The following is a 16,613-nucleotide window of genomic DNA, read 5'->3' on the forward strand; positions in this document are numbered from 1 at the left end:
GGGCAAAGCTCCAGCCCTGCCTGGGAGGACGGATGGCCAGGGGCAGGCAGGCGGATGGACAGACTGCGCTGGTCCTGGCCAGGCTCAGTGCAGGGTGGCATCGCATCAGAGGCCATTGCATTCCAGGCTGACCCCAGACCCTCTGTCAACAGAGGTGGCCCTTCCTAAACTAATGCCTGGGCTTTGGCATGAGCTCCTCACAGTTAGACTGACACATGAAGGGCGCTCAAATAGTCCATAAGGAGGGGACAACATGGGGGAAGCCCTCAGGTCTTGTCCCCTGGCTGCAGCACCCCCTTGGCACCCAAGCCCCGTCTCCTCCTCTTTGACAACATGAGCGTGGGAGAGACTGTGGCTGAATCTCCTGCCCCCTCGCCCCTGCCGAGCTGCCTCATACGCAAAGCCATGGGAGGCTTTGCCTGCCTGTGCCTCACCCGTGAGACAGAGGACGGGGCTCCTGCCACCAGGCACGTGGAGGAGCACCAATCCCCGTCCCTGCTGTGTGACCTTGGCTGGGACTTGTCCCCTGGGGTAGTGTTTGGACCCACAAGGGAAGCCATGGCTGCACCCAGCCCAGTGCCAGTCCCTGCTCCCAAGACAAGAACAGTTCCTAGGTTCAGCCACTTCGGGCAGGAAGAGTCTGGTCTGGGCTTGCAGGCAGTCCCTGTACCAGCCAGTCTGCCCAACCTGCTGACCCTTCTCCAGAGGCCCATCCTGCCCCTCCCCCAGGCTGAACACTGCCCCAGGAGAAAAGCCGTCCCATCTGCTGGGGTCTGCCCAGCATCCCCTCTCAGCCTCCAACATGTCCCCCTAAGGCAGGCGCCCTTGTCCCTGTCATGCTGATACAGAAACGCAAGCTGAGGGGTCAGGGCCCAAAGAGTGTGCTGGTGGATAGCGAGGCCAAAGTTCATTGTGGGCCCACCACGCCAGGTCACGCCTGAACACAAACACACATCTCTATCATGGTCAGAGAAGGCAGAAGTGACCTGCACTCAGCATCGGAGATATCACACACATATAGCCTCTGATGATTCTCCCTCGGGCAGAGAAACCCTCCCCACACCCCCACCACACAACCACACACACACACACACACACAAACACAACCCCTCCACACACAATCTCCCCACACACAACCCCCAACCACACAATCCCCCCCACACACAAACACAACCCCTCCACACACAATCTCCCCACACACAACCCACACACAACCACACAACCATACACACACAATACCCCACACACAGCGCCACACATACAACCTCCCCCCCGACAGCACCACACACACAACCTCCCCCACACACAACCCACACAGACAACCCACACATGCACAACCCCCCCACACAGCCACACACAAACCCCTCCACACACAAACCCCTACACACAACCACACAAACACAATCCACACACAACCACACACACAGACATATACAACCCCCACACAGCCACACAAACACAACCCACACACAACCACACACACAACCACAACCCACACAAACACGACCCCCATACACACAAACACAATCCAAACACACAGAAACACAACCTCCCACACACAAACACAACCACACACCCCCTGAAGCCTCTGCCAGAGCCATGTGGGTGACCCTGGCCATCCAGATCTGTCCTGCTCCGATGCCACTGAGGTGTTTTTTCACCCAACACACACAGGTGCCACCCTGCCCTGCCTGCACCTCCCTTCCCAGATGTGACGTTTATTCTCATTCATACAAGTAACTGGAAACACGCTGCTGGGATGAGGGAAGCTCAAGTTTCTCAGAGGCTCTGTGGTGGCCAGGTGCACAGGTGACATGGTGACCCAGAATGAGCCAGCCAGGGAAGCTGGGGACCACACGTCCAGGGAAACCAAAAGGAGTAGCTGTGGGAACCTGAGCCCCGCCTGGGTGGCTCTCCCGCCCTCCTCTGTCATCTCTTTAACCCCCACTGACCCTGTGGTCCTGGCCTGAGGCCCAAGGTGCCAGTGGCTCCCACCCCACAGTGACTGAGGGCTGGGCACCCTCACGTGCAGCCCTGTCCCAGGAAAACCCCAGCTCCACCCAGGTGGGCAGGACTCATTCTGTCACCCTGGCTTCAGAGGAGATGCCACTCAGCAGAGAGCTGGCAGTAAGACCGGGCCACTGCCAGCTGGAGAGGTGAGGAATCTGACACAGCAAGGCCCACCCCCTATGCCTCCATGGGAGGGTCTGGGCACCAACTGTGGCCAGGGGCAGCTGTACACCCAGTCAGCACTGACAGGGCCCCTGCCTGAGCCTGCCCAGCAACCTTGCTTCTCTGTGGGTAGGGGCTTCACAGTGGCCCTTCACCCTGCTTGGATTTTTTCCACACAGGCGTAGACATCTGCCCCCCAAACTCCATCCTAGAAGCAGGGGCCAGGTGCAGAGCCCAGGGCCAGGTGTGCAGCTGTGGCGGGGAGTAGGGTCTGCATGAGGCTGGGTGACACAGGCCTCAAAGCTGATGCTCGGGAGAGTGTTGTGCTGCTGGCGACAAGGGGAAGACACACAGAGGGCATGGCGGTTGGCGTCCTTCAGGATGCGGGGGTGAGAAGGTGGGGAGAGTGTTAGGAAAGGTTTCCCGGAGCCAGACACCAAGGTTCTCACAGGCCCTGCCTCCCCTAGCACATGCAGCGCTATGGAGCCCTCTGATTAATGGGCTGTTTTGCTGCTGGTTAATGGTTACCAGCCCGGGACAGTGGGGAAGCCAGCAGGATGGGAGCAGCCCAGGAATGCGGCCATTTTCTCTGCACTAGCCAAGAGCTTGCCCAGGTTCTGGGACAAGGTTTGAAACGCAGCCCCTGCTGGGCCTTCTGAACGGGGTCTTGGTTGCTCCTTGGGGGCTGCTCATGGGCCCAGTGACACATGTACCAGTGGGCTGCCATGGGGCCCTCAGATGGCCCACGCACAGCAGGTCTGGGTATGTCTGAGGTCAGCCGCAGCTCCAGGTTATGGGGGGTGGGGAGGAGTTGCCATAAACCTAAGCACTAGTCCATGCTCACAGACACAGAGTCCAGGCCACAGGGGCTCATCCCAGGCGGTTCCGCAGGGCCCAAAGGCCTGCTGCCCTTCCTGCTGACCTGACCATGGCCACGAGGGGGCGTTGCTTCCACCACCACTCAAGTCCCTGCCAGAGTCCGTTCATCTCTTCCCTTTGAAATCCATCCCAAATTGGGGCCTGCTGCACTCCCCACCTGACCCCCTAAAATCTGCACGGCCTCTTTTACAGTGCAGGTGGGGAGGAAGAGGGTTCTGAAGAGACATATTAAGTTGGGGTAGGGGGTGCAGAGCAAAATGGTTGAGAAAAACGAGGAAAAATACTCGCTATTCTGGGCAGTTAAAAAAAAAAGATAAGGATCGGGGGTCCAGGGGTTCATGCCTGGAATCTCAACATTTTGGAAGGCCAAGGCAGGCAGATCGCTTGGGTCCAGAAGTTCAAGGCCAGCCTGGGCAACACAGTGAGACCCTGTCTCTACAAAAATAAAAAAAAAATTAACTGGGCATGGTGGCGCACGCTTGTAGTCCCAGCTACTCAGGAGGCTTGAGCCTGGGAGGTCATGGCTGCAGTAAGCCGTGATTGTACCACAGCAGTCTAGCCTGGGAGACAGAGCATCTCTAAAACAAAAACAGAAATAAGAACATGAGTAGGTGGCCCCAGGTGCTATCTATACAACACACACAGGAGCCTAAATAATGGACTGACCAGGTTCTCTCTGGCCTGGGAGGTTTTCAGGCCAGAAATTTTTTTTTTTGAGACGAAGTCTCGCTGTGTCACCCAGGCTGGAGTACAGTGGCGTGATCTCGGCTCACTGCAAGCTCCGTCTCCCGGGTTCACGCCATTCTCCTGCCTCAGCCTCCCGAGTAGCTGGGACTACAGGTGCCCGCCACCACGCCTGGCTAATTTTTTGTATTTTTAGTAGAGACGGGGTTTCACCGTGTCAGCCAGGATGGTCTCGATCTCCTTACCTTGTGATCCGCCCACCTCGTCCTCCCAAAGTGCTGGGATTACAGGCGTGAGCCACCGTGCCCGGCCTCAGCAATGTTTTCTACATTACTTTTATTTCCCACAGAACTCTCAGAATAAAATATATTGTTCTTTGTAAAGAGAGTCATGACCCAGTGGCTGAATACAACCTCTAGCGGGGAGGCAGCCCCTTTGGCCTAGTGGGAGCCTCACCTCCTCAGCCCCAAGCCAAGGGCACTTTCTAAGTACCTGCTTCCACTCCAAAAGCCACGCACACCATGGCCAGCTGGAGAAGAGCCATGTGCGGTGCCCACCTAGGGTCCCTGACTGCTCAGCCTCGGCATGGATGGCTCCCAATTTAGGCATTTTTAGATTGTTTCTAAATTGTCTGTCACAAACAACACAGCAACATGCACTCCGTGTGGCTAAATCTTTGAGCACATTACAATGATTACTCCTAAGGAATCGATTCCTAGCTGCCAAGACACTGCTGTGTCTTTGCTTGGTAGAGACAAGCCCTGCCAAACCTCCTTCTAGAAACTGCCATACAGGGCCGGGCGCATTGGCTCACACCTGTAATCCCAGCACTTTGGGAGGCCGAGGTGGGCGGATCACGAGGTCAGGAGATCAAGACCATCCTGGCTAACATGGTGAAACCCCATCTCTACTAAAAATACAAAAAATTAGCCGGTCGTGGTGGCGAGCGCCTGTAGTCCCAGCTACTCGGGAGGCTGAGGCAGGAGAATGGCGTGAACCCGGGAGGTGGAGCTTGCAGTGAGCCGAGATAGTGCCACTGCACTCTGGCCTGGGCGAAAGAGCGAGACTCCGTCTAAAAAAAAAAAAAAAAAAGAAAGAAACTGCCATACAGGTCCTGCCTCGGCGCACAGAAGTCTTGACACCTGGAACATCCCTGGACACCAACTGCTCCTTTCCTTTTTCTTTTTTTTTAGATGGAGTCTCACTCTGCTGCCCAGGCTGGTGTGCAGTGGCACGACCTTGGGTCACTGCAACCTCCGCCTCCTCCCAGGTTCAAGCGATTTTCCTGCCTCAGGGTCCCAAGTAGCTGGAATTCCAGGTGCACGCCACCACACCTGGCTAAATTTTTTGTATTTTTAGTAGAGATAGGATTTCACCATGTTGGCCAGGCTGGTCTTGAACTCCTGACCTCAGGTGATCCACCTGCCTCAGCCTCCCAAAGTGTTAGGATTACAGGCTAGAGCCACCGCACCTGGTCCTAATTTTTGTATTTTTAGTGGAGACAGGGTTTCACCATGTTATCCAGGCCAGTCTCGAACTCCGGTGACCTCAGATGATCCGCCCACCTCAGACTCCCAAAGTATTGGGATCACAAGCGTGAGCCATCACGCCCAGCCCCCCTCTTTTTTTTTAATCATCACCTGGGACTTTGCTGGAGTTCATGGCTGGGGCCAGCAAGGTGTGGGTTTCTTCTCCCCTTTGGAGTCTACTGGCCTCTCTAAGGTTAAATCCTAGGAGGAATCCCCAGACCACGGAGACCCAGGTCAGACCCATTCTGGGTCTGGGAAAGGGCAGAGGCTCTAGACACAAGCGTGGACAAGGGAAATGCCATGAAGCCAAGAACGCTGCTCTGGGGCAGGACACACCACAGCAGGCCCAGCTTTCTCAGGGAATCAGCAAATGCCATGAAGCGACTCTGACGAATCTGCCTGCACAGGGGAAGGGAGAGGTGCACCTGGCCATCATGAGGGCACTTGTTGCACAGGCAGGGAGGTGGCTGGGCGAGATCAGACCCCCACCCCAGAAGCACGTAGGCCGAGACCCTACGCTGGCCACGGTGCACCACATAAGAGGAGAGGTGCATGAGGGGCTGAGCTCGTTCCGTGCTGCAGGAAGGATACTGCTTCTCCTGACCTCAAGTTCAACCTACAGATGCCCTTGAGGTGGACAAGGAAGGTGATGAACAGAGGGAGAAACATGGCCAAGGTCCCTAAGTCACAAAGTCTCCAGCTCGAGTCCAGTGGGCCCGTGGGGAATGGGTCCCTGCATCCCACACAGGACCCTGAACATCGAATCAGCATGTGTACCTGATGACAAGCTAAGAGTAGTCCCTCCAGCCCCAAGACCCAGACAGTGAACCAACCGCAGGAGCTTGGCCGATGCTGGCTGACTGGATCCATGAAGGAACACCCTCCAGGGGGCGTTCCAACAACGATGAGCCCAGTGCAGGCTCTGTGGCAGGCTGCCGGCAGCATGGCCCAGGACTAAGAGCCCCAAAGCTAACAGCCCACTAAAGTGAAGCAGCTGGCCAGGCTCGGTGGCTCCCGCCTGTAATCCCAGCACTTTGGGAGGCTGAGGTGGGTGGATCACCTAAGGTCAGGAGTTCGAGACCAGCCTGGCCAACATGGCAAAACCGTCTCTAGAAGGAGCTTAGTTAGCCCTGTAGCCACCCCAGGTCTCTCTCAGTGACTTGGGCCCCCGCTATACATGTTCTCAGGCTCCAAGTCAAGGCACATGGCATGCTGCACGCAAGGACACCACTGTGTGCTTCGGCCATGGCCAGGCTGCATTGTGTCATCTGACAGGCTCGCTGAGATGGGGGTTGGGGATGAGGGGCCCCCCCACTGCTCAGGTTGGGGTGGAGGGGCATGGGTGGTCAGGCAGCAGCGGAAGGCACAGAGTGACTGCTGTAGGACACCAGAGGGCACTGTGGGGCTGCTCTGGCAGCAAGCCCAGGCCAGCCCGCCCCTGCCCCCAACCTCTGACCCCTGACAGAATGTCCTGGGGAAGGTAAAAAGGAGATGGCCAAAGGGTGACCACAAGACCCAACTGGGGCTGATGGAAGTGTGGGGTTGTGTCCACTGGCTAGGCTGCAGCCCCTGGGGATTCATTATTCCATGACATCCCATCTAGGGGTGCCCTGGAGGTACTCTGTGGACATGGTTACCATCCACAACCCAGATACTGAAAGCAAGTAAAGGAGATGACCCTCAACGGTCTGGGTGGTCCCATCGAATCAGCCCAAGGCCTTAAGAGGGAAACTGGGGTTTGGCAGGAGGAGGAAGAAACTCTGCCTGAGGACTGCTCCATCAGCTCCTACTGGGGGTCTGCAGCCAGCTCTGAGGGTTACAGACTCCCCAGCCCACAGTCGTCTGAGCCCACTGCTTGCAATGCATCTTTTTATCAGCACACACAGACACACGTCTCCTAGAGGCTCCACGTCTCTGCGGAACCCTGGGCTACACCTGGAAGCCCACGGATCATCATGTCCATATCCCCACACCCAGCTGTGCAGAGCTCTCAGGCTGTGGACAGAAACTGATTTAGGTACAACATGGTAACTCTAAAAGAAAAAAAAAAAGTTGGGTGCAGTGGCTCATACCTGTAATTCTAGCACTTTGGGAGGCCAAGGTGGGAGGATCATTTGAGCCCAGAAGTTCAAGACCAGCCTGGACAACATAATGAGACTCCGTCTTTAGAAAAATAAAAATAAAATTTGCCTAGCATGGTGGTGTACACCAGTAGTCCCAACTACTTGAGAAGTTGAGGTGGGAGGATCCCTTGAGCCCAAGAGTTCAAAGCTGAAGTAAGCTATGATTGTGTCACTGCACTCCAGCCTCGGCAACAGAGAGACTCATCTCTTAAAAAACAAAACAAGGCCAGGCATGGTGGCTCACCTGTAATCCCAGCACTTTGGGAGGCTGCAGCAGGCGGATCACCTGAGGTCAGGAGTTTGAGACCAGCCTGGCCAACATGCTGAAACCCTATCTCTACTAAAAGTACAAAAATTAGCCAGGCATGGTGGCAGGCGTCTGTAATCTCAGCTACTTGGGAGGCTGAGGCAGGAGAATTACTTGAATCCAGGAGGCCAAAGTTGCAGTGAGCCGAGATTGCGCCACTGCACTCCAGCCTAGATGCAGGGGAACCTGCAATAAAGGCTAGAAGAAAAATCAAACCATTCTAAGTCATATTGGGTGGGTTGGGGGAGACGAAGAGTCCTAAAACAGGGGGTCAAGGAAGGTAGACGACTCACCCTTTCTCTCATTCCCTGATTTTTCTATAAGATGGTCATTTAGAAGAAAACATATTTCAAAAAAAATGAGGGTGCTGAGTTTCTATGAACCTCTCTCCCAACCAAAATCCAGACAAATGTCCATGGTCCTTGTGTGCCCTAATGCAGCAGTCCCCTACCTTTTTGGCACCAGGGACTGGTTTCATGGAAGACAATTTTTCTTTTTCTTTTTTTTTTTTTTTTTTGAGACAGAGTTTCGCTATTGTTGCCATTGTAGTGCAATGGCGCGATCTCGGCTCACTGCAACCTCCACCTCCCAGGTTCAAGCAATTCTCCTGCCTCAGCCTCCTGAGCAGCTAAGATTATAGGCATGCGCCACCACGCCCAGCTAATTTTGTATTTTTAGTAGAGACGGGTTTCTCTATGTTGGTCAGGCTGGTCTCAAACTCTAGATCTGTCAGGTGATCTGCCCACCTCGGCCTCCCAAAGTCCTGGGATTATAGCCATGAGCCACCACACCCAGCCAGAAGACAATTTTTCTATGGATGGTGGAAGGGGGATGGGGAGCCATAGGGGAGGATGGTTTCGGGCTGAAACTGATCCACCTCAGATCAGGCATTAGATTCTCATAAGGAGCACGCAACCTAGATCCCTGGCATGTGCAGTTCACAATAGGGTTTGCGCTCCTGCAAGAATCTAATAACATGCTCAGCTGACAGGAGGCAGAGCTCAGGTGGTCGTGCTTACTCACCCACAGCTCACCTCCTGCTGTGTGGGCAGCTCCTAACCAGTCCAGGGCTGGGGGTTGGGGGCCCCTGCCCTATCAGACTGGAAGCCAGGTACACATCGCTGCATGAAGGGGGCCACTGGGAGAGGAGAGCCACCCATTGCCCAGGCAGCCTGTGATGTGCACCAGACACGTCCTGGTGTGGCCCCAGCCAAGGGACTATCCTGGGGGCCTAGAACCCAGCCTTGCGTGGTGGCAGACAGGGCCCAAACACTGCCATGAGCTGCTGCTGTACCCAGCGAGCAAGGACAGACCTGAGACTATACCAGTCCCAAGATTCCAAATATGAATGATTTAAGACAAAAACTCACCCCTTGGCTTCCTTGAAATCGGATAGACGGCCTCAGTGAAACAGAATCCTACAAAAAAAAAAAAAAAAGGTGAGGGGAACGTCAATAAAGACACTGGGAAACCCAAAGACTCCCTCCCCAGGTATGGAAGGAGCAGGGTGAAGATGGTGTTCTCAGGAGAGAGAAAAGGAAATGCACACACTCTGAAAATTATAGGCAAGGTCACCGGAGCAGGGTTTTAGAAGGATCAGTAGGAGTTCCTCAGATGGACAGAGGGCTGGGGACACATGACAGGTAAGAATGGGGCCTCCAGACACAGGCAGCAGGCTGGTGGCAGGCCCAGGATGCAGGGGCGGGGAGTGTGCCATCCTTGGAAGCCACTGCCAGCCTGTGAATCCACCGGGAGAGAAGGGCAAGGCTCAAGGTGCTCACAGCCCTGCCAGGAAAAAGCAGAGACAGGTCAGGGTTGACCCTGGATCATGACTCTCCCAAGGACCCATACAGGCAAAAGCAGCCCCCCTCCACTCTCACAGCCCCAGTTGATCCCCTGAAACCACCAACCAGGCTAAGTCCTGTCTCACAAACACTGGCTTTTAACAACCAGGTGGGTGAGCACTGTCTATCAGAGCAGGTGCGGTGGGGCCACCCTGGAGCCTGAGGTGGGAGCCTGAGGCCTGCACAGCTCCACCACATGGCCCTGGGGCAGCCACATGGCTTCTGGGCAGCTGGTCACTGAGCTTGGAGCAGTGGAATTTCCAAGGAAAAAATATATAAAAGAGCTCAAAATAAATACTGACGCTTCAGCTATTCAGAGACCAGCCTTCTGGCAGTATCTGAGAAAGAACTGGGATCCAGAGGAGGACTGCACCTCTGCATCTTCTTCCCTCTTCCCAACCTGAGGCCCTAAGCATAGATCTCAGTGTCCCAGATGCTACCCCACAGCGTAGCCCTGGCTGGTCACCATGATTCTCGGTCCCCAAACCCACCCCTGCACCACCTGGCCCCACTGCCCCACTCAGGTCCAGCTCACTGAGATGCCCTCCCACCCAGGCCTTCCTCCTGTCCTCATAGTACCCAGTCCTGGGCTCCATCTCCACTGCTCAAGTCTCACTCCCTCCCACCCTGGTCTGCCCATAGCTCTCCCCAGAGGGCAAAGCACTACTTGAGTCTGGAGAGGCCTGTCAGAAGACCCGGGGTAAGTGGAGCAGCTCCACACCTGGGACAGTATCAGAGACAACACCTACCCCATGGGTCAGCCCAGGGTCCGCCCTCTGGAGCCACTCAGCACCGTTCCAGGACTCCAGCTTGAGGTGCCACAGGGCCCTCCAACTGCTCGCAACCAGTGCCCATCAGCTGGGCACGACAGGAGCTGCTAGGAGAAGCGGAAGCCGCCTGGGACGTGAGAGATGGCTGGCCTCTCAGCACCTGCTCCATGTGTGCCCTGAGCCATGGGTCTGCTTGGCCAGTTTAGACCACGCAGCCATATACATACGACACGCATAGTGCCCAGAGTGGGAGGCACCGAGTGCCTCACTTTGGTCTACCAGGAGCCCCCTTCTTTGCCAAGACTCTCCAAGGATTTTGCCAAGACTCCCCAAGGATTCTGCTGTTTAGGGGAGAATAGAGGGATGGTGCCCCTGCACTCTAATACCACCCAGGCCGTGATGCCCCAGAAACTGCCCCATGCTTCTCAAGTACGCCACCCCTCAACAAGTACACGGGCCCACTCCACAGCGAGCATGATTCACGGTGCAAGCCACCACTGTCCACGGTGCAACAAATCCATGGCCCACTCCCTTGTCCTGCTCCAAGACCAGGAAACAGTTGCTGCAGTCAAAAGGGCCACTGTACTGCTGTGACAAGGGGGGCTTGTCTAGAGCAGCTCAGGAAGGGCTGGCCCTGTACCCCAAAACACAACTCAACCACCAGCCTGTGCTGCTACTGCAGAGAACAGGGGACCTCGGCCTGGCTGGGACCTTGGGGAAGCAGCACCTGAGTGACCTTTGCTTCGAATTTGGTTAAACAGGCCAGGTGCGGTGGTTCACGCCTGTAATCCCAGCACTTTGGGAGGCCGAGGTGGGTGGATCACTTGACGTCAGGAGTTCAAGACCAGTCTGGCCAACATGGTGAAACCCCCGTCTCTACTAAAAATACAAAAATTAGCTGGGCATGGCAGTGGGCGCCTGTAATCCCAACTACTCCGGAGGCTGAGGCAGGAGAATCACTTCAACCCAGGAAGTGGAGGTTGCAATGAGCTGAGATTGCACCACTGCACTCCAGCCTGGGCAACAGAGTGAGATCCTGTCTCAACAACAGCAACAAAAAAGAATTTGGTTAAACACAGACATGAAAAAGAGACCTACAGGGACCAATTAAGGTGTGAAAAGACACCGGATGCCATTACTCATCAAGGAAATGCAAACTGTAACCATAGTGACCTAGATTGATAGCCATAAAATATTTTAAAAAATAAAAAAAAACATAACCACACTGAGATAGCTCTGTACCCATCAGAGCAGCTAATCTAAAAGAGGCTGACAAGAGCAAGTGTTGGCGAGGACCCAGAACCTCTGCCGTCGTGGGCGGGAATGAACAAGGCTCAGCCACTGTGGAAGCCACCTGGCAGTTTTCTAAAAGGTTAAACAAAGGGTTAAACACACTCAGCAATTCCACTCCCGGGTATACACCCACAAAAACACACTTCCGTACAAAAACTTATACCTGAACATTTATAGCAGAATTATTTAGAGTATCCAAAAAGCGGCAGTAGCCCAAATGTCCGTCAACTGGTGGAGAGAGAATCAAATGATGGAATACGGAGGACCATGCCAAGTGAAAGAAGGCTGCACGTCATGCCACAGGCTGTATGACTCCATTTCTATAAATCCCCAGGAAAGGCAAAACCGAAGAGACAGAAAGCCGACCAGTGGGGTGTCCAGGGCTGGAGGTGGGAGTTGGGAGTGGCTGCAGCCGGGCGAGGATAGAGGGTCAAAACTCACAAGATGGGACGTTTAACAGGATGTTCGCTACACCTTCCCGACTGCCCTTGAGCTCACAGGGGTCGTCTTTGTTGACTCAGGGCACAGGAGCAACGTCCTCTGACACACACACGGCGAGTTCTGGAACAGGCGGAGGAGAGTCCTGTCCGTTAACCATTTTCAATGCACGAGTGAAAGGGAACTGGCGTAAGACACAAGAACCACACGGAGCAAAGGAAGCACCAAGGCAGAATGGCCCGGCCCACCCCACTCAGGGAGCCCCCACAAACTCACGGCACCAGTCCTCACGGGCCCAGGGAGCACGCGACCAAGGCCAGGTGGGAAGGGTGTTCTGGAGGAGGGAGCAGCAGGGGACTGGAGCAGGGACTCAGTGCAGCGGCTGCAGAGAGCAGGTGGGGCCCGTCTCTCACGGTGCAAACCTCTGCAGAGGGGTCGGCCCGGGGCTAACACAAGCACCCTGTCTAAGGTCCATGCGAGGCCTCTGCATGTGCAGCTGTGAGCCAGGGCCGAGGGCTCAGAAAACAGTGATGATGCTGAGGCCAGTTAGGGTGACAAGGGACAGGAACCAGTTAGGGTGCACAACGCCCCGAGGAACTGTGCCAGGGCAACCCCAGCTGTGCAAGGCTGAGGGTGACAGGCCTTGAACACACTGGCCCTCCCATCCACCCCGTGGCTCCACGCTCCCTGTGGGCCACGCCATCCAGTGAGGCATTTAACCAGGTTCTGGTAGCTGACTGTCAGGCGGGTCACCTGCAAGACTCCTTTCTTGCTAAGTTGCTTATCCCCCAAGGGTATGGAGAACAAGACTTCATGCCTCAGAGGAGAAGGGCTGAGGGGCCACAGAGCCAGCCTTTCTCTATGATGCCAGGAGGGCTAACCTCAAGTGCCTGTCCCCACGAGAGGTGGCCATCATAATGGCCGGGCTCCCAGCCACTCTGGCTCACACTGTATCCCCACCCTCCAGCAGGAGACCAGGCCCTTGTTAACAATGGAGCAATTCACTCCTAACATCACGCACGCATGAGGGTGACAGACACAGGACACATCCAGCCATTAACAGACATGGGCACTAAGGCTAACTCCCGTTTAAATCATGGCCAGCCCTGTGCAGACCATTGGGCAGGGACACACCTCATAAGAACGCCACGTGGCATCTACAAGCAGAACCCTACAGACACGTGAAGCAGCGGGAAAACGAGACCCCTAAGCCGGGGGAAAATGAGTCAGCACAAAGACGTGGGAAGCACAGAGATGCCGACTGAACAGACAGGGGCTTTGGGATGGCTACTGTGAACTTGGAATGCTCCATGCCTAAAGGAAAACAGCTGAAGAGGAAGACGTACAGGTATCGTGAGAGAGCCACGAGGGGCTTCTGGAGCTGAGACACGGAGGATCGGAATGAAACGGCCACTAGGTGGAAGTCATAGCAGGCACCACAGAAGAAAAGGGCAGCGAACTTGAAGACAAAGCCACAGGAGCCACCTAGATGAATCCCACAGAAAGAAGCGTACAGGAAACAAACACCACCTCGGTGACCTGCAGACAACAGCAGGGGATCGCACGTGCAAGTAACTGGAGTCCTGAGGGCAGGCAGGGGGTCTGAGAAAAGAGTGGCCAGAGATTCTCAAATGTAACAAATGCTATAAAATCCACAGACCCAAGAAGCCTTGTCAGCCCCCAGCAGGAAAACTACCAGGTCGTGGCGTATCATGAGCAAATCAGCACAGCCACAACAGTCGCCCCAAGTGCCGAGGTGCCGGCACTGCACATCAGGAGCCAGCCCCGAGACTGGGAGGGCATCTTCAAAGTGCTGAGGGAGAAACACCGCCAGATCACAATTCCATGCCCAGTGAAAAGAGAAAGGGAAATAAAGATTCGCTCAAACAAACGCTGAGAGAATCTTCTGTCAGCAGCTGGCCTGCACTGTGAGGAAGGTTCTAGAAGTTCTTCAGAAGGAGGGAGAGTGACCCTAGATGGACCTGTGGATTTGCAGAGGATGATGCAGGCACAGTGAGCATGCATGAATAGAAAAGGCTTTTTTCTCATGATGCTTCTGCAAAAGATCATTCAAGGCATAAATTACAGTAGTGAGGCTGGGGTTTTGAATGTCGGGTGCTAAATAGATGGTGATGAGAACACAAGGACGGGGTGGGGGGGATGAGAAAAAACACAGAAAGCAGCTGGGGTACAGCGCCCTGACAAGCCAATCAAGGGCCCAGGAGGTGAGTGTCGGCTGCAAACAGGCAGAGCCAGCTAGGTCCCTTCATGGTGGAACCAGCTGTCACCCTCTGTGCTCACCAGCCTGGCCTGGTGGGGACGCCTGACAGTGCGTGGCCCGCCGCACCCTCTTCTGGCTGCTCCCTCCGGAGCCGACACGCATGGTGTCATGGCCGAACCCTTGTCTGGGGGGCCAAGCGCCTCGTTACCTCATCTATGCAGCAGGACAGAGGGTCGGGAACAGACCGTGGCACAGGTGATTTCCCTGCTGCCTTAGAAGATTTGGGGTTGGCCTCAGGCTGCCTTAATTAAGTAACGGGGTAACTCAGTAGCACATGACACCTGCAGGGTGCTGCCCATCTCACACCCAAGAACACCCGGCAGGGGAGAGCCATGCCTCAGGCCACCGCCTGCCCAGTCTCTGTAGACCCTCTGAGGGGTCGTCACCGCCACTGCAGGGTCAGAGGTGACAACCTTCCCTGGGCCCCACACGGGCTGACAAGTCCTCTCAGGCCCTCAAGTGGCAGAAATCCATCTTTCATTACCCAGCATGAGGTATGGAACTGGGAGCTTCTGAGATACAAAGTCACCCCCGCTGCTGTACTTCAGGCCAGGGCCCCAGGTGGGAGTTGGGGAGTCTGGTAGGGCCGCCACAGCTGGCCTGACACAGTCAGCAGGTCAGCTGGGTCTTCAAGGCTGGGCAGGCAGGCACTGAGCTGTGCCGAGGCTGGTGCTCCCCAGACCCAACTGGACTTCAGACCCTGACTCAGAGAATAGACCTCAACACAGCAGGGCAGTGATGCCTGCACTCTGCGGTCACTTGGCCTGGGTGCCCACTGGGGCTGCTGAACACAGACTGGGAGACTCCTGCAGGCGGCTCCCCCTCAATGAGGACACTCCCATAAAGACAGCAATGTCTTTGGGAGAAGGGTCGAGGGTGCAGAGCCTGGGAGGCGGCGAGAGCCCTCAATGCTGAGACAGAGGAAAGGGTGAGGAGGAACCTCTCCAGGGCCAGAATCCCCTGATCCTCTCCTCTCCAGCAAAGAGCACTTCCGGGGATGAAGCAACAGGAAGTGGCTTACGAAATCCACCTCCAGGCCGAGTGACCAGTTTACAGGAAGTGTGGTGGGTGAATCTTCCCCAGGGCACGAGGCAACGTCTGGAGCCATTTCTGGTCCTCACCACTGGGGGCGGGGACAGTCCCCACCATCTGGCTCGGGGGAGGCCAGGGATGCTGCTCAGCACACTGCAGGCAACACAGAAACTCCTGCCCCAAATGTCAAGCAGTGCAGGGGCCGAGAAGCCCTGGGCTGACCCTGCCACGGGAAGCGACCATCAGAGCAGAAAGCAGAAAAATCTATGGGAAAAAAGACCTGCTCCCTTCAACAAATATAAAATATAAATGGAAAAGTTACGGGTGAATAAGAAGATATCCATGATTGTTGGCCGGGCACGGTAGCTCACGCCTGTAATCCCAGCATTTTGGGAGGCTGAGGCAGGTAGACTGCTTGAGGTCAGGAGTTCAAGACCAGCCTGACCAACATGGTGAAACCCCATCTCTACTAAAAATACAAAAATTAGCCAGGCATGATGGCATACGCCTATAATCCTAGCTACTCATGAGCCTGAGGCAGGAGAACTGCTTGAACCCGGGAGGCGGAAGTTGCAGTGAGCTGAGATCATGCCACTGCACTCCAGCCTGGGCGACAGAGTGAGACTCCATCTCAAAAAAAAAAAAAAAAAAATCTAGGATTGTTTTAAAAACTCTCCAGCAAAGAGAAAAACTAGGGAGAGGGTACAGTGAAGAGATGAGACACACAGACAGATGGACGGGGCCCAATCTGGCCAGGTCCCAGGACACCTGCTACCAGCCTGGGGACAACGAGGCCCAAGGCAGCAGGTGCCAAGGCTGCCCCAAAGACACACGACCCTTCCCACCACCCTCCAGAAGCACCCACTCAGCAGAAGTGCCCACTCTCCCCAGGCAGCACGTTCTCCCTGCTGTCTACTGGGCAAGGCCTGCCACCCCACCCCCGATGCAGGAAATGACAGAAAGGAATGCATCTGTTCCTTCTTCAGAAGTCCATCTTGCTGACTCTCCCAAGCACCAGTGTCAGCACACACGTCCTCATCTTACAGAGCTGGGTCACCCTGCCAAGCCACGGCGTGTGGTCCAGCAGAGGGAAGGTGAAGTCCCGGGAAGAGCCCTGGACGGTGGCCTCCCCACAACAGGCCCCCCCTTTCCAGTAAAGCACAAATGATTGGGAAACGCTATTCAGGAATCCTCCCTGAGACTTCCTGGCAGGACTGGAGCAGGACACTGAGGCCATGGAGAGTTTAGACAGTGACTGAGT

The 16,613-nt window shown here is 55.4% G+C and overlaps 1 protein-coding gene across 1 annotated transcript in view; it reads right to left on the minus strand.

The window, feature by feature from the left end:
- The window catches only part of ELL (elongation factor for RNA polymerase II), an 82,676-nt gene that overhangs the window by 23,752 nt on the left and 42,311 nt on the right, over positions 1–16,613 (minus strand). Inside the window, exon 2 of the mRNA XM_054462846.2 lies at positions 9,065–9,112. Within this exon, the coding sequence (XP_054318821.1) occupies positions 9,065–9,112 (48 nt within the window). The remainder of the gene's footprint in view (positions 1–9,064; positions 9,113–16,613) is intronic.

The sequence above is a fragment of the Pongo pygmaeus genome, chromosome 20 (genome assembly GCF_028885625.2).
Source record: "Pongo pygmaeus isolate AG05252 chromosome 20, NHGRI_mPonPyg2-v2.0_pri, whole genome shotgun sequence".
Taxonomy (NCBI): Eukaryota; Metazoa; Chordata; class Mammalia; order Primates; family Hominidae; genus Pongo; species Pongo pygmaeus.